This window comes from Leuciscus leuciscus, assembly GCF_965113295.1.
Source record: "Leuciscus leuciscus genome assembly, chromosome: 2".
NCBI lineage: Eukaryota > Metazoa > Chordata > Actinopteri > Cypriniformes > Leuciscidae > Leuciscus > Leuciscus leuciscus.
In genome coordinates, this window is record NC_138726.1 from 1,050,829 (window position 1) to 1,072,439 (window position 21,611).

The following is a 21,611-nucleotide window of genomic DNA, read 5'->3' on the forward strand; positions in this document are numbered from 1 at the left end:
CGGCTAGTAGTGACATCAGCGGCAATCCACCTGTCACTCAAGTGGCCATGCCCTTAATTATGCAGAACTTTAAGGCTTAATTTAATTTAATTTAATTTAAACGGATGAGTTATAAAAATATTCACCCGGGCACAGTCGTCATGAAGGCCAAAATTAGCTGTATAGACCAAAACCACTTTTTGCACCAGGCTGTAAACACATTTTTTTTTTTACTGCTGTAAATTTCTGCATTTTAACATGGGGGTCTATGGGATTGACTCTCTTTTGCATCCAGCCTTCAGCAGCCAGTCGATGAATTGCCGTGTAAGTCACTTCAGTGTTGGTTTCAGAGAGACACAGGCAGGTTGCCGCTTGATCCAACCACATGGATTTAGAGCCTATGGATTTGGCCGCTGAACGGTGCTCTCCTTTGACTCATGGTCTCTCAACTGAAGTTCAAGAGATCATTGGGAGTGCAAGGGCTCCATCTACTAGGAGTTTGTACGCCCTTAAATGGAGGGTTTTTGCCTCTTGGTGCAAATCCTGTGTTGAGGATCTGTGGTTGTTGAATTACAGCTGATTCGACTATACTTGCATACATAGTGTGAGCTGTCTGATGCGGACGCTGTTAGAGTCGTTGCCTGTGTTGCATAGCATGGTTGTTATTTTGGGGTGGAGCAATGAAGGGATGGGTGTGTTTCTTTTTGGTAGGGGTTTGTTTGTTTGGGTGTCAATTTTAAATATCAACAGTATTTCTCAGAAATCGCAGAAATTACTGCCCCTTCAAGGAACTGATTGAGAGCTTTTTCCCCTCGCATGAATCATGAAAGGTAGACAGTTATTCAGACACTTAAGGCTCAGTCGTATAATATGTATGTTTGCATGGAAGACGAGTGATGAGCCTTCTGAGATGTGAACTTTTGTCCCACTCATTCTCAGAACATCCTACCAGAGATATTGGGCGAAAGCTGAAAGCAGCTCTGAAGGAGCAGCTGCGAATGATTCACGAGAAGATTGAAGCCAAAAAGATCGCCAAACTAGCCCTTGCTGAGGTCCGTAGTGTTTTGGCTCAAGAGGAAGGGGAGAGACAAGCTACTCTTGCTGCTAAAAAAATCAAAGAAGAGGCAGAAGCTAAATTACAAAAGGAACAGATACAAAGAGAACAAGAGGAGAAACGAGCCAAGGAGAAAGCAGAGAGGGAGCGAATGGAACAAGAAAATCTGGCCAAAGAAAAAGCAGAAAAAGAAAGACTTGTGAAAGAAAGAGCGGAAAAGGAAAGATTTGAGAAGGAAAAGGCGGAAAAAGAAAGACTGGAGAAAGAAAAATTGGAAAAAGAAAGACTGGCCAAAGAAAGGGTAGAAAAAGAAAGATTTGAGAAAGAAAAATTGGAAAAAGATAGACTGTCCAAAGAAAAGGCAGAAAAGGAAAGACTTGAGAAAGAAAAAGGAGAAAAGGAAAGACTTGAGAAAGAAAAGGCAGAAAAGGAAAGACTAGCCAAAGAAAGGGCAGACAAGGAAAGATTGGCCAAAGAAAAGGCGGAAAAGGCAGAAAAGGAAAGACTTGAGAAAGAAAAGGCAGAAAAGGAAAGACTGGCCAAAGAAAGGGCAGAAAAGGATAGACTGGCCAAAGAAAGGGCAGAAAAGGAAAGATTGGTCAAAGAAAAGGCAGAAAAGGAAAGACTTGAGAAAGAAAAGGCAGAAAAGGAAAGACTAGCCAAAGAAAGGGCAGAAAAGGAAAGATTGGCCAAAGAAAAGGCAGAAAAGGAAAGACTTGAGAAAGAAAAGGCAGAAAAAGAAAGATTGGCCAAAGAAAAGGCAGAAAATGAAAGACTTGAAAAAGAAAAGGCAGAAAAGGAAAGACTAGCTAAAGAAAGGGCAGGAAAGGAAAGATTGGCCAAAGAAAAGGCAGAAAAGGAAAGACTTGAGAAAGAAAAGGCAGAAAAGGAAAGATTGGCCAAAGAAAGGGCAGAAAAGGAAAGATTGGCCAAAGAAAAGGCAGAAAAGGAAAGACTAGCCAAAGAAAAGGCAGAAAAGGAAAGACTAGCCAAAGAAAGGGCAGAAATGGAAAGACTTGAGAAAGAAAAGGCAGAAAAGGAAAGACTAGCCAAAGAAAGGGCAGAAAAGGAAAGATTGGCCAAAGAAAAGGCAGAAAAGGAAAGACTTGAGAAAGAAAAGGCAGAAAAGGAAAGATTGGTCAAAGAAAAGGCAGAAAAGGAAAAACTTGAGAAAGAAAAGTCAGAAAAGGAAAGATTGGCCAAAGAAAGGGCAGAAAAGGAAAGATTGGTCAAAGTAAAGGCAGAAAAGGAAAGACTTGAGAAAGAAAAGGCCGAAAAGGAAAGATTGGCCAAAGAAAAGCCAGAAAAGGAAAGATTGGCCAAAGAAAAGCCAGAAAAGGAAAGACTTGAGAAAGAAAAGGCAGAAAAGGAAAGATTGGTCAAAGAAAAGGCAGAAAAGGAAAGACTTGAGAAAGAAAAGGCCGAAAAGGAAAGATTGGCCAAAGAAAAGCCAGAAAAGGAAAGATTGGCCAAAGAAAAGCCAGAAAAGGAAAGACTTGAGAAAGAAAAGGCAGAAAAGGAAAGATTGGCTAAAGAAAAGCCAGAAAAAGAAAAACTTGAGAAAGAAAAGCCAGAAAAAGAAAGATTGGCCAAAGAAAAGCCAGAAAAGGAAAGACTTGAGAAAGAAAAGTCAGAAAAGGAAAGATTGGCCAAAGAAAAGCCAGAAAAAGAAAAACTTGAGAAAGAAAAGCCAGAAAAGGAAAAATTGGCCAAAGAAAAGTCAGAAAAAGAAAAACTTGAGAAAGAAAAGTCAGAAAGGGGAAGAAAGGAGAAAGTAGAGAAAGAAAAACTGGAGAAAGAAAGAGAGAAGGCACCAAAGGAGAAAACAGAGAAAGATGTAAAGGAGAAGAAAACGAAGGAAAGAGAAGATGTGAACAATAACAAACAAGAAACGGTGGCCAAAATAAATAAAAACGCACATGGACAAAAAGTTGATGAATCAGAAAACGATAAAGAATCTGCGGATGAACAGAATACCAAAGAGGAGAAAATATCTACCCGTGGTTTACTTAAATCTCCAAACAAAAAAATCAAGAAATAAATAATAGTGAATGGCCATAACTGAGAGATTTAATTCAATAAAAATAAAAACTTCTAATGTATTGACCAGGAACAGTGTTGGGAAGTAAACAGTGAAACGCAGTGCAACTCAAAGCAAGACAAGCTGATAATAATTGGTGTAGAAATGAAACTCTACATCGCTGTTATTCTGCTGTCGCTTTAGCCGAGAGAAATAAGTCGTAACCAAAGTGTCGAGTCCGACTCGTCTCAGCCAATCCGCTCGATCGGATTAAACTTGTAATTAAACATGAATTCTCAGATCCATTAAGAGCTTCAGTCCAGGCTGCATTTTAAAGACATTTAATCAGTTATACAAGTTTGTGTGCTTAATAGATTTAATTAGTGAGTATTTATGTTTTCAGTTTATTATTTCGTGCCAGATAAAAACTGCTCTAGTTGCAAAATTAAATATCAATTGTAAGGTTATATATTTATAAAGATTATGCTCTTTGCTTAAATGCAGTTAGCTACTTTTTATCGGCTAACTACTTTTCTTTTGATGGTGCTTAGGGCCGATTAGGGCTTTACACGTGACTTTGTGTTTTTGGGGATCGAATCACAATCATGACTGAATTCCTCAAACCCGTTTGGTGCTGGTCTGTTAACTCTTTCGTTGATGAGATTTTCCGGCGATCCGTGTTTTCACTGTTATACGGTAGGGGGCGCTGTTACACATCTTCTGAAAGAGTACAGAATCCCCAGATCCAAAAACAAGCGAAGAAGCAGAAACAAGCGATAGAAGCATTGCTGACGCACTTGTCAATCATAACGTGATCATCAAACATTCAACAGCGTATAAATCAACGTTCCTGAATGAAATGTGGAACCCGTGAAGGGTTAACGACTGAAGCTTTGAGGTGTTGATGGACTCGATCGACTCAATCTGTGTTTGATCATCGCTCTGAATCCCATCCGGACAAAGTCTTTGACAAAACACGAGTTTCACTGCTTTTTTTTACTTCTTTTATTTTCTCACTGTTGCTTTTTTATGACATTACCCACATTCAAGTGTTGATTACAAAAGAATGCATGATCTAAAATGTTGGTGCTGGCTGGCAACTTTTTTTTAAATACGCTAGCAGGGAAAGAGTTGATGAATGTGTAAATGCATAATAATTTTCATAATTGTGTTTGTTACAAAAAATCTAAATCCATCACTTTCGCAGACTGAGATGGTTGTATATGGGCATAGAAAACTCAAATCTGTTCAGTGACTTGAAATCCTACGAAGCACCTAAAAGGACATTGTGGTGGAAAAGATGAGATGAGAGGAAAAATATGTTTTAAAATTTTGCGTTGTCTTGAAACTTTGTCATCACTTACAAATCGTTTGCGTTCCTTGAAAAAACTTTGCGTTCCCTTGCAAATCTTTTGCGTTCCCTTGAAAAACTTTGCGTTCGCTTGCAAATCTTTTGTGTTCGCTTGCGAAACTTTTGCGTTCCCTTGAAAAACTTTGTGGTCCTTTAAAACAGCGGTCCTCAACCTTTTTTGCGCCACGGACCGGTTTAATATCAGACAAAAATTTCACGGACCAGCCTTTAAGGTGTGGCGGATAAATACAACAAAATAAAATGATACGACCGGCATAAAAACTGGGGTATTTTTTAAATATAATAATAAACGTGAATCCAATGTGTAGGCCTACTCGCAACTTTATTAGCAGCGTCCTCGTAACATCGCGCCTAAAGACAACTGAGAAAGCCTGAACACAAACAAAATACCCCCCAAAAGAAAAAAATCTCCATGTTTTCGGTGCTGATGCGTTCATGTAATGTGAGGGTGGCGCTGCCAATAAAGCACCTAAAAGCTGACACGACAAACCGGCAAAAGTAATGATTATGAATATGTCAAATATAGCAGGAGACATTTTAATTGTTTATTAATAAACAAGCGTTTTCTGTGTCAGTGTCGGCTGCAAAGATGAAGTTGACGATGCTGACTCGCGATCTTCGCAGTAGTGAACGTGCCAGAGAGAAATGCACATTTCATACGGATTACATAAGCAGAGAGCAGTCTGTTTTCTTTCGTTTTGAATTGTTCTGTTTAAAAATAGACATTTCAAGCTTTCTATAGATATATGTTTCAGGTCTGTGAGGCAAGTAGGCTACCTTATACGCTGAGTTTCGGTTAATTTGAGACGAGCTCCAGTTCACGCGCCGGCGCCTTCATGTCGTGGTTATCTATTGTCCAGACAATTGGTTGATGAAACATTGATTAAAATTAAGATACAATTAATACAAAACGAAATTAAATTTAAAGACAGGCTTTGTGCTTTCTGTTTGAGGTCTCTGAGTCTTTTAGTGCCGCTTTCAGAGCGCTCACGTCCGTAACGGAGGACTGTCCCGTCTGTAACGTCATTTTGACTGATGTGGCTTATACTCCGGAGCGACTTATAGTCCAGAAAATACGGTAAGTTATTTATTCTTTCGGCACGGCCCGGTACCAAATGTCCCACGGACCGGTATCGGTCCACGGCCCGGGGGTTGGGGACCCCTGCTTTAAAAAACTTTGTTTGCTTGCAAAATTTTTGCGTTCCTTGAGAAAACTTTGCGTTCGCTTGCAAAACTTTTGCGTTCCCCTGAGAATCTTGGCGTTCAATTGATAAAAAAAAATTGCAGGCAAACTTTGCGTTCACTTGTAAATCTTTTGCGTTCGCTTGCAAAACTTTTGCGTTCCTTTGAGAATCTTGGCGTTCGCTTGAGAAAAAAAACCCGTAGGCAAACACAGTTTCTTAGTGAAAGTAAAACATTTCACAAGAGAACTCAAAAACATTGACATATAATTTTTCCTCCCATCATATTTGTTCCATCACCTCGTCCCTTCAGGCGCTCTGTAAGATCCTGTAGTTTTGAAATTGCACTTGAATCTAAAAGATCATATTTCAATAAGTTTTTTTCTTCATTTGTTCCTGAATGTGTTCATGCTCACTCTTTTCTCATGAATACAATTTTTGTATATAAGTGTGAACTGTGTGACATTCACTGTGTAGCGATTAGTGAGCGGTTTTAAACATTGTGTGTCCAATAATGTGTAAAACACAAATGTTGTTTCATGTGCCTTAAGTTCAGAACCACAACCAGATGCAAGAACGGAGAGGAGACTAAATTATTATTAATCTCTTTTCACACTGACAGCTTCTCTCAGTCGTTGTTGAAGAATTACTTTCACAATGACAGTCTGTCCTAAAGTCTAGTTATACTTGTGTGCGGTGTGAACACAGTCTATAATGCAGAACACATCAGATCCAGCTTCAGTTCTGCTTTTCCTGAGCGAATGAAAGCGTGAAGCTGCAGTTACACTGAGGATCAAGTGTTAAACATTTGCTTTCATTCATGAAGTGGCGAGTGTATTTATAACCTGCTTTCTTTTAACTTTGTTTTTAACTAAATTTGCAGATCAGAAATTGTCTGCTAAATTGTATGCATTTTTTTTTTTTTACTTATAGTTGTTTTATTTATATGTTTACAGGTGTTTTTCATCCAGTATAATGAGATATTGATCCTATAAGCTGAAGTTCTTTGGTGAATAACCATTTATTGTTGTGTGAAACATTTAACTGTGTTAATCGTATAATACCAATCATATAATGGCATGTTTTTAGGTGTTAAATTTGAAGAGTGTTATTTCTTCACCACTTGAGGCACCGAGATATGATATCACACCAGATATGTTTCTGGGGAAAAACAAAAGCGTGTGCTGAATCTCTTTCATGCCTGACTGCTTCCACACAGCAATGCTTTGCAACGTTTGAGAGAAATCAACATGCGAATGACTGAATTATAGGGCATATTTATGTGGGATAGGAGAAAGTACTTCTCATCATTTTAATGTGTTTATTGAAATGGTTTATTAAGTGTTCAATGAAACAAAGCTGTGGTTAAATATTCTGAGAAAGTATCAAGGTAAACGCCTCCAACAAATGTGAATATTTCTCTTATTTAAAATATACTTGATCTGTTTGAAACACGGTCTGGTTTACTCGTGTGTGTGTGTGTGTGTGTGTGTGTGTGTGTGTAGATAAATCCCTGACTTTCTTCTCACAGTTATTTTTTTATTCTCTTCCACACAAAATGAATTGTACGAAATGCACATTTTATGTAAAAATTGGATACTCGGATAACCAATTTCTTTCAGTACAAGCTCGATCCCGATGCTGTATCCCGAAGTTGACCATCCATTCTGAGAAGGAATTAAACTTAATGTCTAATTTTCATTATTTGATTAGGCTTCTTAACACCGTATCCTAACCAGACATGCCGAGACGCGTGATAAAAGGCGTCTTTTCCATATTAATCCGAGTTTTTGTCATAACCAGCTGCGGAAGCCATACTCGATGATTCTATTTTAGAAATGGTTTCTATTTCTGTGACGTCGCGGCTCGAACAACTTTAAAGTATGACGATGATAATCTCAGGTACTGTTTATGTGCTTTATTTAATGTTAAAGTCTCCTTGTAGTCAATGTTATCCCCTAAAACTCATCTTTGATCACCAAAATGACATATTTAAACTTTTTTTTGTGCAAAAAAATTTCTTCGTGCCTTAAAATATCTTGAATGTAACTCGACACGCTTGCCTCATTTAGTATGCGTGGTTCTATGAATATGCAAATGAGCCCCGCCCCTAGAGATCCACTGGTTGACGATCACACGTTGATCTGATTGGTTACAAGGTAGTTTGTGACGTCAGAAACACCAGCGATTTCAAAGCGTGTGTTTGAGACTGTCTTTGGTTCACTGCAGTTTTAAGGAGGAAATACTCAGCAATGGTGTCGACTTATTTACATTTACATTTACATTTATTCATTTAGCTGACGCTTATATCCGAAGCGACTTACAATTGCTATATATGTCAGAGGTCGCACGCCTCTGGAGCAACTAGGGGTTAAGTGTCTTGCTCAGGGACACATTGGTGTCTCACAGTTGATTCGAACCCGGGTCTCTCACACCAAAGGCATGTGTCTTATCCATTGCGCCATCACCACCCTTGGACTTATGAACTTACACATGGTTTGTCTTAAAGCAGATTATAAACACCACATAGACACATAAACAACATTAAACGCTGGATTTTCAAAAGCTTTAAATGCATCTAATGTGAGTTTGAATGTCATTTTGCGTGACCTTTAAAGCCATACTGAAAGTGACAATGGATAATTCATAAATTAAAGGAAACAGGAACAAGTGAATTCTATGACAGTTTTTTTGAGACTCCACCCACATGCTCTTCTGATTGGCTGTGATCTTTGATTGATCTTTGATAGTATATACAGTGTAAGGTAGTTTTTGTATTGTGTCTGATTTTACTCAACATTCACACAGGTCTGACTGAGAAGCCTGTTACGCTGACATCAAGCAAGAACGCCTTAGAAGAACAAGGTAAGGAAGACGGTGAAAACTGTTCTTCACAGAATAGGGCATATTCTCAACTGGTCCTGTATTACCCAGTCCAGTGCTTCAGGTGCCATTCAGGACACGAGCAAACCATTACAAATAGCATAATATACTGTTAACTCCCAGAGCTTCAGAGATGAAAGAAACCACAAACCAGAAGGATTTGCTCTCCATGCATATAAAGATTTGAATGGTTTGACTTTGTTCACACAAAAAGGTATATTAGCCATTATGGGCCAGATCCAGTGAGTCAAAGTAAGTCAGATTGTATCTGTTGAGTAGACGTGCACATTTTTGGTTGAGAAACAAGTTTGAAAAAGTGTTTTTATTTTTATTTGTTTATTTTAATTAGAATGATGGATAAATTGTGTAGATAAATGTAGAAAAGAGATGTACCCTGGTTAGGAATTCTGATTATATCACACACAGTTGTGAAGTTATTAGCGAAATCAATGCAACAGATATTCACAAAATTTGGAACATGTAGTCGTTTTCACACAATGTACAAATATATAAATTTTTGTAATGGTAGGCCATTCACATTTAATGTTATTAATCAGTGAAATGTGATGGGCGTCTGCAGTCATATTGGAGGATATTTTCTCCTTCTCTGATATGGTGGAACTTCAGTGGTAGCGCCCCCTATAGGTGCAGTTTTACCAAGCTTTTATTATGCTTATGTCTTTGCTACACTTCAATGAATGAGAATTATTTTGATAACTAGTGACTGTGTGCAAAACATGCTGGAGATTAGACCATCGGCCTTGGAGGAGTTCGAAAAAGGTTTTCAGAAGATTAAAAGTGGCGTAAAAAGTTATAGATGGTAAAGAATTCGGGGTCAGTTGCATAAACTTGGCCACTATGTTCAGTCTCTACGTGTCTTAAGAATGAGTTTGATCAACTAGCAGTGAGACTAGTAAGAGGTAATCAGCCTTACTTTTCCTATTCAAATTAGACCGATCTACTTTTTATGCAAAAGTTAAAACCAGTCTTGAAGAAGAAAAGCTGTTAAGACTAGTCTAAGTCGTTCATGCAACCGGCCACAGATAATCAATCCTTGACTAAATCCCTACAGAATGTAATTTACACCACAGTGGGAAAACTCAGCTCAAAATGCACCTTGACAGTTCCAGAGTGACTATCCAAAATGGTCTTATAGCGCCACCTAGTGTCGGACAGATGTGTGTCTGGAGTCTCTACGATTTACTCTCTGATGTCCATTCACTTTTATGGCTCACTGAAATGACTTACATCAGCACTAACTCAATAGAAGCAGTTATCGGGGCCAAGCATGTTCATGGCAGTAAACTGATTTAGGGGCACTGAAGGAATCAGGAGAGAGACTCATTTTGATTTTAACCGTTACTGTTCCATTAATTTTCTTATTATAGCGTCACCCTATGGCTGATTGTCACCAAATTTAAAACACAACTTAATCTAGACACCTTCTACATATCTGCCAAATTTCATAATGGTTGGCCTTATAGATTTGACGTCATAAGCTGCTGAAATGTGATTTCTGACTGCCATGTTTGTTTATATAGCGCCCCCTATTGACTGAATCTCATGCAACTTGATGTGTGTCTTTACAATGTTCTTTAGTTCATGCATCAACTTTCTTTGATTAAAACTTTCTCAAGTTTGAACGTTGTGTTTAGGAGATAAAGGTCTCTTCGTGAAAAATGAGCTACGCCTGACCAATGACCTGACCCTTATAACGTTTTGCTGTGTCTCAAATCTCTTGATAACTTTCACCAGCACCATCTCAAGCTGCTATGTGTAAAATCTAGAGAAGATGCTCTCCCAGTGTTTGCAAGTGGAGCTGTAAAATGCAAGACTTGCTTAATTCCCTTCTCTTTAATGTGTTGATGAATACTGGAAGAACTTTCCAATTGTGCAAATGTTCAGAAGAACAGTAAACTAGGGAAGCACGATATATCATCCACCATATCGGTATCGGACGATATATGTTCATTTTTAATGTTATCGTCCCAATAATAAAATTTGTCCGATAAACCCGATAAATAATGTATTATGTCCTTCAGCTGAGACGCTTCAGATTCGCACTGTTCAACATGATGGTTTTGAATTGCTTGAAATATGATTGGAATCACTTCAAAAAAGGAAAATACAGTAAAGTGCAAGTCTGTCATATCGGCTACATAAAATTATAATAAGATCATCATTATGATTGTGTGTTTGAGATGTGGATTTTAATGGTGAGACTTTTGTTTTTGTAATCAGGCTCTCAAAATTATATAAAAACCTGGATTTAGATTTATCGGCCAATATATCGGTTATCGGCTTTCAAATATAAAGAATTATCGGTTATCGGTATTTTCATAAAGGCCACGGACACACCTTTATGGTTTTAAGGCTTTTAATATACAGTTTTATAATACAGAAGTATGAATGTTGTCATTTGTTGCATTTCAGAGTTACATGGTTCTGGTGAAAACAAAGGTAAGAGAAATATTTCATTACTCATGTTTTATTTATGTATTTATTTTTGTATGCTTAATTACAACATATGTGTCCTGTAAAGACTCTCCTCATGAATCTACACCCAATGCTGAGCCCGAGTCTGTGGTGAAATCGTCCTCCACTCCTGAATCTACGACTGAGACGGCAGAATCAACAGAAGAGCCGGCGCTGGAGTCCAGCGGAGAGAGAGAGGGTTTGTTGAGCAGGTTTTGATTCACTTGGCCAAAATGTTCATTGTTTTAATTTTGTTTTTGTATAAATGCTGTAATATTACACTTCTTTTTTTTTATTAAACACCAAAATAAAAATAAAAAAATTAAAAAGTTTAATTATAAGTCAATTAATCAAATTGATTTAATTTGACAAAATTTAATTGCACATAAGGCAGTTTTATGTCTTATTAATAATAGAAATGTTTCTACTCTCATTTGTTAATGCAATAAAAACATTTAAACAAAGGCTGTAATAATTTGTTTTAACACTCGTTGTGAAAAATTACACACTACATTTTATCAAGTTGTTTTCAATTACACCTAATGCTGTGGTGATTATTTACAGCCAAAAAGAAGAAACCAAAACTTCTTAATAAATTTGACAAAACAATCAAATCTGAGATCAGCGCTGCAGAGAAGTTACGCAAGAAGGTAATGACGTACACTAGACTGGCAGAATACATGTTTTCTGTTAAACTTGTCGAGCGTATAATAGAAGTCTGTCTTTTTTTCAGGGCAAAGTTGAGGAATCTCTCCGAGCTTTTGAAGCTCTTGTCCAGAAATTCCCACACAGTCCGAGGTGCCGATACGGGAAAGCCCAGGTAACACATTAGCATGACAGTTAACATTCAGGGCCCTATCTCACACCCAGCGCAATTGACTCTGTACAGCGACGCATGTTTCATTCCTATTTCTCACCCGACGCACAGCGGACTTTTCCCTCCACAGACGCACGTCGGTAAATTAGGGAATGAACTTGCGCTCCCGGGGGCGGTTCAGCGAAAAGAGGAGGCGTGTTCCGGCGCAAACGTTCCCTGGTGCTATTTTGCAGTTTCAGAAAACAATTCCAGACCAGGAGAAACCTAGTATAAAGTCAGTGGCACGTTATTCAGAGGCTATTTTAAGGGCGCATGCTTGGCCATAATGTAGCGTGTGCACAACACACACACACTTTGCTTCTCTCATCTACACACACGCAGCAGTTCACATTTTTAGAAAACCATACATTATTACAAGGAAAAATATTACCAGACGAGGGAAATCATTGTTGTGTCCATGAAGATGTGAAAAAATAGGCATAAATCTAGCTTACACATTTACTCAAATGATCATACGCCTGTTTAACCGAAGCTAATTTGTGTGTGTTTCTCCATCCCCAATGTCACTTCTCTGTGTTTTACGGCCCTGACGAGAACGTCGATCTCCTCGGCTGTGAACCGCTCCTGGCGTGCGTCTGGCAAATCCGCCGTTATAATAGCAATCCGCCATGGAACAAGCGCGCCTGCTCTTAAAGGGAATGTGAGATGACGCTCTGATTGGTTTATTTCACGTTACGCCCAAACCACACCTATGAGTAATGAAGCGACTTCAGACCAACACATTTTAGATTTGCGTCGGGAGAAAGAGTAATTTATCCCGCCGGTATAATAGCAACAGATCCGAGATCCGCCCACAAAGTTACTTGCGTTTCGCGTTTGATACTTGCGTTTCAGATCGTTAAAATAGGGTCCAATATGTGTTTCCATCCAAAGCTGTGAATTTCACTTATGTGCAAAATTGCATAAAACATTTGTGAATAAATCAGCGTTTCCATTCCTTGTGTTCAAGAGAACAGAATCGGCACTTCATGGGAAACTGGTCCAAATATCAGAAATAAAACTGTAAGTTTCTGCAATCTGGCTCTTGTCTGGCTCTTGTTCCCTCCATCATAAACGAGTGTGTCTCAGAGCGTCAGATGAAACACAGTAAACGCTGTCGTGTTCTCTGGCGTTCGGGAACACACTCGTGTGTGTGAGACGCTTCTGGAGGGAGTTAAACCAGATCATTCTGATCACACACTTCGACTCCGGCGTTTCAGAAACACCAAACCCACATTAGAGACGCTGCGATGCCATTGGTCCGCTGGCTACTCCAGTTATCCAATCACAGCTGACGCTGAGCCAAAGTCACATGAGGTTTTGAAGGATTTATTCGGTAAATGTGTTTCCGTCGTAGTTTATGCACATGTTGTGTCACCGGATAAAAAAATGTATCCGCCTCAGTTGATTTTTATGCACATTTCTATAATTTATGGACATTGATGGTGTTTCCATTAATTGCGATATCCCAAAATGTGCATGAAAATAAAAGGATGGAAACATGGCTATTCCAGCTCACGCCACATTATGATCACTCTCATAATCGTGAGTCAGTAGAAAATAGATCCAGTGTGTGTTTCTGAGTAGTGTGTGTTTCTGAGTAGTGTGTGTTTCTCAGTAGTGTGTGTGTGTGTGTGCAGGCCGAGGATGATTCTGCAGAGAAGAAGCGCAGTAATGAGATGTGTGTGCGTGTGTGCGTGTGTGTGCAGGCCAAGGATGATTCCGCGGAGAAGAAGCGCAGTAATGAGATGTGTGTGTGTGTGTGTGTGTGTGTGTGTGTGTGTGCAGGCCAAGGATGATTCCGCGGAGAAGAAGCGCAGTAATGAGATGTGTGTGTGTGTGTGTGTGCAGGCTGAAGATGATTCCGCGGAGAAGAAGCGCAGTAATGAGATGTGTGTGTGTGTGTGTGTGTGTGTGTGTGCAGGCTGAAGATGATTCCGCGGAGAAGAAGCGCAGTAATGAGATGTGTGTGTGTGTGTGTGTGTGTGTGTGTGTGTGTGTGCAGGCTGAAGATGATTCCGCGGAGAAGAAGCGCAGTAATGAGATGTGTGTGTGTGTGTGTGTGTGTGTGTGTGTGTGTGTGTGTGTGTGTGTGTGTGTGTGTGTGTGTGTGTGTGTGTGTGTGCAGGCTGAAGATGATTCCGCAGAGAAGAAGCGCAGTAATGAGATGTGTGTGCGTGTGTGTGTGTGTGTGTGTGTGCGTGCGTGTGTGTGCAGGCCAAGGATGATTCCGCGGAGAAGAAGCGCAGTAATGAGATGTGTGTGTGTGTGTGTGTGTGTGTGTGTGTGTGTGTGTGTGTGTGTGCAGGCTGAAGATGATTCCGCAGAGAAGAAGCGCAGTAATGAGTTGCTCCTGAAGGCTGTGAACACGTACAGAGAAGCGGCGGATCTCCCAGACGCTCCTCCTGATCTGGTCAAAGCGTCGCTGAAGAGACGAGCCGACAGACAGCAGTTCCTGGGTACTTCACATTCACTGTGTTCAGTTACAAACCAGTTAGCCAAGGCCCGATGTACTGGTCCAGTTACAAACCAGTTAGTGGAGGCCCGATGTCCTCACAGGGAAGTCTGAAACGAGCCAGCTGCGGTTCACTGTTACTGGGCAGAACTGTTATTTATATATATATATATATATATATATATATATATATATATATATATATATATATATATTATTTGTATTTAAAAAAAAAAAATTTTACTTACAATAATTTCATGAAAAGTTAGATTTTTGCGATCTTTTTTTATTTGTATTTTTTTTATGAAATATCAAAAGGATAAACAATGCAGATTTATTTTTACAGCCATATTTGATCATATTTACCAGGGGTGCCAATCATTTTGTCCACACCTATAAATATGTGCTGCGAGACTACAAAAATGACAGCGGTGAGAAAACAGCAGTTCAGAAAGCTTCAGATCATTATGTCACGTTTATTTATACTGCACTTTATACAATAGATTGATTTAAAGCAGCAGCTTTACAGTATTAGACATGAAAAAAACAGTGTAAGTGTCGCTTTCAGTTGGAATCACAGTCTCAGTTTCTACTGTAAAGCGTCTCTCCAGTGTGTTCATGTTTGCACTGGCGTCTGACCTCGACGGACTGAACAGAAGAAATCAACCAGAGAAGATTTACACCTCGAATCTTACACCACACCCACTTATCACATCATCACCACACGGACCAATGGGAGTTCAGAGCCAGTTTTGATAAGCTGTTTCGAACTCCTCGAATGATTTTGTTTGAAATGACGTCACAGCAGTTTGTTCTTGGATTTCGCTTGTAGTACGTCGAGGTTTTAATAGTGGCGCTTGGCTTAGCAAGATTTTTCAGGACCCTTAAACACACAGTTCACCCAAAAATGAAAATTCTGTTCAGTTACTCACGTCATTCCAAACCCTTAAAAGTGACATATTATGCATCTATATAAATATAAATCTATGGTGTCCCCAGAATTTCAGCTCATAATTCCAGATCATTTATTATCGCTTGTCAAATTTGCCCCTTTTTGGGTGAGCAAAAACTCGCCGTTCATGTGTGTGTCCCTTTAAATGCAAATTAGCTTCTGCCCCGCCCCCGTTCAGAACACGGTCGAACATAAACGAAGATATTTCTGCTGAAACCTGAGAGATTTCTGTCCCTGCATTGAACGGTTGTCGTGTTCCTGTCCAGGTCGTACAAGAGGATCATTAGCGACTTTGGAGAGGCTAGTTCAGATCTTCCCAGAAGACATCAGCTTAAAGAATGACCTGGGAGTGGCACATCTGCTCCTGGGGGACAACAAGAGTGCCAAACGCGTGTATGAGGAGGTCAGAGGTCACTGTAATGTTATTAAGTGTAGTGAGGTGATCAGTGCTTTACTAACTTCCTCCTTTCTGAAACTCCTCGGCAGGTTTTAGCGGCGGCTCCACATGATGGGTTTGCTAAAGTGCATTATGGGTTCATTCTGAAATCTGAGAACAAGATTGCAGAGAGCATCCCGTACTTGAGGGTAATTCTAACGTCAAGCACAGAAATATGCAAAACATCGTCTCTGTCTCTAAACCTCGTATCTCCAGAAACGCTACATTACAGGAAGTGAAGAAAACACATGAAACACGGTGTTGTTAAAGCTGATGTTGTGGCTGTATGTGTGCGGAGTAACTCACATGTGTCCTTATATTATCAACATTTGACCTAAATCAGGTTGTCGGACATGCGTGTTTTGTCCGTCATTATACATCGCTTTCGGTCTTTTTCAACCTCCAGATTATAATGTTTACTGCAGCGGCTCTATGTGGGCGATGAGTTTGTTCTGGCGTTTGGCCTAAATCTCATGTTATTAAAGATGAAGGCTAATAAAGACAGTATTGGCCATGACTCGACGACAGATGCTAAACTGAGACTCTCTCGAGTGAAGAAAACACTGTTCTCACTCGAACAACCAGTTCTTTATTCACCATTGCATTGCAAACAAGCAGAAACGCTGCAAAATGTGGGAGGAGTTATGAAGTTTGACTGACAGTCTGAGGAGCCAATGGAGTTACGAGATTCAGTCACATGCTCTTTTTAATACTTTTCATCGGTTAGATATTTGCAAAACCCAGAGATGGATGTAAATGGTGATTAATAGTAATGATCTATGGAAAAAAATGAAAACGGCGAAATATGGAGATATGAGGTTTCCGCCCGACAGCGACGATTTATACAAACATGTACTTCACAAATATTTTCTCCATTTTGTGTGTGTGTGTGTGTGTGTGTGTGTGTGTGTAGGAGGGTTTAGAGTCCGGAGAGCCAGGAACTGATGACGGGAGGTTTTACTTTCATCTCGGAGACGCTTTACAGAGAACGGGAGACGAGAGTGTAAGATGAAAGTGAAGTTAATCGGAGTGAGTTTGATCCTGCAGTCGTTGTATCTGGTGTGTGTTGATGTGTGTGTGTGTGTGTGTGTTCAGGCGTACGAGTGGTACGAGACGGGGCACCGGCGGGGTCACTTCGCCTCAGTGTGGCAGAGATCGCTGTATAACGTCCCGGGACTCAGAGCTCAACCCTGGTGGACGCCAGAAGACACCGGATACACAGATCTCATCAAGGTCACATGACACGGTCAAACTCACTCACCCAGTCACTCGCTGAGCTCACGTCACTTCTGTTGAAGATTAGCATTGACATTTATTGTGAATTGAAGCGCATTTACGAGGTAATGATGATGTGAAAGTTTGAGAAAGACTAATTTATATAAGTTTACAAAGAGCTCAAAAGAAAACACGTAAGCTGAGTCATTTTAAAAGCTTGTATTTATTATGTATATTTATATTCATTTAAATGCAAGAGTGTGATATTGTGTATGTGAATATATTATATGAATTAAAAATAATAAATCATATAATGTAAATATATTAAATAATTAGCAGCAAAAGCCGAGCAATTTAGTCTCTGAGTCTTTCACTGCTTTAATTTACAGCGAGAGAGAAAAAGGGCGTGGCTTTATTGCATCATGTGACTTTGCTCGCAGCTGATTGGTCCAGTTTGGGTTTGTGATCTCTAACCCAGAATAAAACCTGCTAAAATCTAATCCACCTTCTTGAGCGCGGAAAAAGTTTCCGAAAAGAGTTTTTCACGAACTAATCTCAAAACTTAGCTGGGTAGAAACTGAAACCAGGTTCGTGTAACAGGCTTCCTGTAGTCTGTCAATTAATGAACTAGTGCTTTCAATTAAAGATTAATAGTGCTTAAACTGCTTCATTTAAGTTAGCATTATTTGAGTTTGACAAAAAGGCCTTTATATCCTCTACTGGTTAATGTTTATTTGACCTCACGTGTCATAACCAAACTTGACCCGTAGTATTCATCATCACTATGACAATTTATAATGTTTGCAAGTGTTTATGATTGGAACATATACTGTAATTACAGTGTAACATCTGTGTGTGTGTGTGTGTGTGTGTGTGTGTGTGTGTGTGTGTGTGTGTGTGTGTGTGTGTGTGTGTGTGTGTGTGTGTGTGTGTGTGTGTGTGTCTCTCTGCTTATGTGTGTGTATGTGTCTCTCCTGTGTTCATGTGTGTGTTTGCAGGTGTTGGAACGAAACTGGTTGGCCATTCGAGATGAAGCGCTGTCAGTGTTGGACGGAAACAGCGGACAGTTTCTGCCAGAAGATGAAAATCTGAGAGAGAAAGGAGACTGGGGACAGTTTACACTCTGGCAGCAGGGTAATATATATACAAACTATATACCGTATTTTCCGGACTATAAGTCGCACTTTTTTTCATAGTTTGGCTGGTCCTGCGACTTATAGTCAGGTGCGACTTATATATCAAAATTAATTCAGACTTAGATGAACCAAGAGAAAACATTACCGTCTACAGCCGCGAGGGGGCGCTCTAGTTGGCGGAGTTGTTCAGAAGCGACACGGATGATGAAGAAAATGATGAGGAATGAGATCGCGGGAGCTTGGTGAACTTGTTTACTGGTAACTTGCTTGTTGGACTCGCTGGCTTATGTTAATTTAGCTTATTCAGCCTCCCAGATATTTGTTCTTTATGCTATTGTGTAGCTGAATAACGTGTGCAGTGCGTGTGCGGTGCGTGTTGCGGTGCATATATGCTGTGCAGGAGCAGCACGCGCTAAAGTGCTTTCACATAAGCTGCGTTTGCAGTGCGTAACAGACCCGCGGCTGTAACCCCAAACACATTGTATTTCAAATCCAGAAGTTATCAGCAAATTTTATTTTAAAAAAAGAAAAAGTTTTTTGTCAGCATTGCGATTCTCTTTATACGTATAGGCTACTCTTTAATAGACGTATTCACGTTTAAACACAATTTAAACAAACTATTATTCAATGCATTACTTCTATATAATTATATATTAAGTTGCTCAAGCAAGTGGTAAAATATTTAACCATGCACTTATATTAAAATCGCATACATTTTAAATTAAAACTTAAAATTGACAAAAACAGCAGACTCATACCCTTTCTTTTGCATAATTTAAATCTTTATACAATAAATCTTGCATGTCACAAATAACTTGTGTTGTTCATTATGTCGCCTTGTTGAAGTAAATTGTAGTTTTCCTTGATTTACCAACGCTTGAAGTAAAAAGATGACTGTGAAAAATAGTAGGCTAGTATTTAATTAAATGCATTTATGATGAAATTACTACATTTTCATGTCAATCTGGTCAATCTGTATTCATTTTGACCACAAACCGTGTGCTGTCACTTTAATTCAGCGCGTGCAGCACAGCAAAAATAGACTCGGTGCGGAAACGATCGCTGCACTGCTGTATACGCACCGCACCTGGAACGGATCGACGGACTGCAACCGCGTGCATTGTGAAAGCTCTGACCTGTTAACAAGGGTACGGAAAAATATACGCACTACAAACGGAGTATGTGTGAAACGGGCGTTAATGTGTTACGTTAACATACTGGACACCTATTCAGCCTGTTGTTCTGTGTGCTACTGTGTAGTTGAATAACTTGCCTTTCCTGATGAAATGTCTGTTCTTGGTCTTGGATTTTGTGAAATAAATTTCTAAATAAATGCGACTTATAGTCCAGTGCGACTTATATATGTTTTTTTTCACTTCATGAGGCATTTTTTGACTGATGCGACTTATACTCCGGAGCGACTTATAGTCCGAAAAATACGGTAATATGCACCAACATTTAGCCTACATTTACCAACAAATTCCAGATATAATTACACTGGATATAAATCCAGTCTAGAGGTGGCGATATGACACAATATGAGTACGATATATCCAACAATATAGTTATTTTTGCTTTAAAAATATTTGATACCATATAAAAAAAAAGAATAACATGAGTTAAAAAAACCCTCTCAAACTTACATGACAGTCAGTGTCATGTCAGTGATAGAATAAGAACAAAGAAATTAACTACAAGGATTAGGACAAAAAAACTACAATAGAACAAAGACACAAATGAAATCGACCTACCTGAAAAACTACGAGCACTGGAAATGAGAAATACTACGTAACTTGTATAAACTGTACAAAAAACACTGCATAGTCTTCACCATGTACATTAAAATATGCTGATTCTTATTAAAGCTACTGAAGTTATTCAGTCAAGAGCAGTGAGTGATTCTCTCTTCAACATTAATGACAGATGGCAGCAGGGTTATTATTAGGGGTGTAAATCGGACAGTTCATCACGATACGATACGATATCGATTCTCTCAGCCAGCGATACGATATTTGCCGATACTTCAAAAAATTCTACGATACGATTCGATTCGATTCAGGGCTATATCGATCGATTAATCGATATTTAGATATTATGTTCACACAACCAGTTACGTTTTTATTAACTCACAAATGCAACCAAAATATATAACATGAATGTTTAATTAAACTCTTTGAAAATTGCACACTCTCTCCCAATTGGGACATTTACAACAGAAGAGGTCATTTGCAAGTACTCCGTTCTTGTTCATTTTCATAAATCATGTTTTTTATTATTATTATTGTGCATTCCAAGTAATATCAATCAAACTGCAGCTGGGTTGTTTTGATAATTAATAATAATAATAACTTAAATACAGGTAAATTACAAAATCAAAGTTAATTGAAAGTATGCTTTAATATGTTAAAAGTTTTTTGTTGTTTTTTTGCAGAGCAGATTCACATTTCTCTGAGTCAAACAAAATCAAGTAATTGCTATGATAAATAATACAACACTCGGTTAATCTTCGTAACGTTAATCTCCTCAGCTGACATAGACGCCTGACAAACTTTGTTGTTGTGATAACGTACACGCAGTACAGAGAGCTTTTCTCTCACCACTAAACGAACTGCTTTAGTAAGGTTCTGTGAAAATGTTTCCGGTTTTATTTTCCTTTTACGCCCTGAAGAAGATATCACGAGTTCATTGAAATTATCCACCCTCGATCACTTAGTCAGCTTTGACGAAACTCCTCTTAGCCAGCGCGTCTTTTCAAAGTGACATCTGACCTGAATACTGCGCGCTGAGTAGCTAAAACGGACTCGCGTTCACCAACAAGGGTGCGAGTGCTTGTCTCTGCTCTGTAAAACATGAACTCGCGATGCCTTGACAGCGGACAACCGGCTTTTGTGAAAAAACTTAGGGTTTAGTCAGTCTTGTCAGGCGTCTATTTCAGATGAGGAGATTAACGTTATAAAGACACACCGGCAGGCGGTTGGTGAGTAAACGAAAATGTGCGCTTTGGCGGAAGGATGTTACGTGAGAATGTGGAGTGTCAAAATAAAGGTGTATATCGATATTTTAAGAGTGGAATCGATGCATCGTATCGTTAGACGTTATATCGATGCATCGATCCATATCGATGTATCGTTACAACCCTAGTTATTATTAGGCTACTGTCACTTTAAGAGTGAATGCACTGATCTAATATACTGATAGTCGTGTGCTTTCTTTCTCTCCTCTTTACATTCACTTATGACATAAACCACTGTGTTTACGTGGACACTCACAAAGATGGGCATTTTCACTAATAAGTGTGTATTTAACCGTTCAAGCCCAATAAAAGGTGTGTGTGTCGCTCAGAAAGCACACGTTTATACTGAAATTAGTTCTCTTTCGCTGCTTGTTGCACTTGTTTTTAAACCGCAAGGCTTAAACGTGCATTAAATTAGTAAGAAATGTATATAAACCCAGTCAGTTAGAGATTAAACAGACATCTGATATGTCCTAATAGAGCAGTGTGTGAGTGTGAATATGATCATCAATAATAATCAAACAGTTGATGAGAGAAATCACTGCAACACATTCAGATACTGAAAGCACTCTGTTTATTGCTTG

At 39.1% G+C, this 21,611-nt stretch overlaps 2 protein-coding genes across 6 annotated transcripts in view; one reads left to right on the plus strand and one right to left on the minus strand.

Annotated features, from left to right (window-relative positions):
* Nucleotides 1-21,611, minus strand: part of LOC309488793 (uncharacterized protein) — a gene marked incomplete at its 3' end in the record, with an annotated part of 264,286 nt that overhangs the window by 45,206 nt on the left and 197,469 nt on the right. The window lies entirely within an intron of this gene.
* The window catches only part of unm_hu7910 (un-named hu7910), a 44,510-nt gene that overhangs the window by 15,366 nt on the left and 7,533 nt on the right, over nucleotides 1-21,611 (plus strand). For 3 of the 5 annotated variants that reach the window (XM_082160923.1, XM_082160920.1, XM_082160921.1), the window contains one exon: nucleotides 919-8,470. In XM_082160923.1, coding sequence (XP_082017049.1) covers nucleotides 919-3,074 — 2,156 coding nt within the window. In that variant the 3' untranslated portion in view covers nucleotides 3,075-8,470. Of the gene's footprint in view, nucleotides 1-918; nucleotides 8,472-10,922; nucleotides 10,950-11,031; nucleotides 11,164-11,528; nucleotides 11,615-11,697; nucleotides 11,785-14,128; nucleotides 14,280-15,493; nucleotides 15,631-15,713; nucleotides 15,813-16,576; nucleotides 16,667-16,758; nucleotides 16,897-17,876; nucleotides 18,013-21,611 lie in introns of those variants that run through there. The other 2 variants (XM_082160924.1, XM_082160922.1) reach the window with 2 other exon arrangements.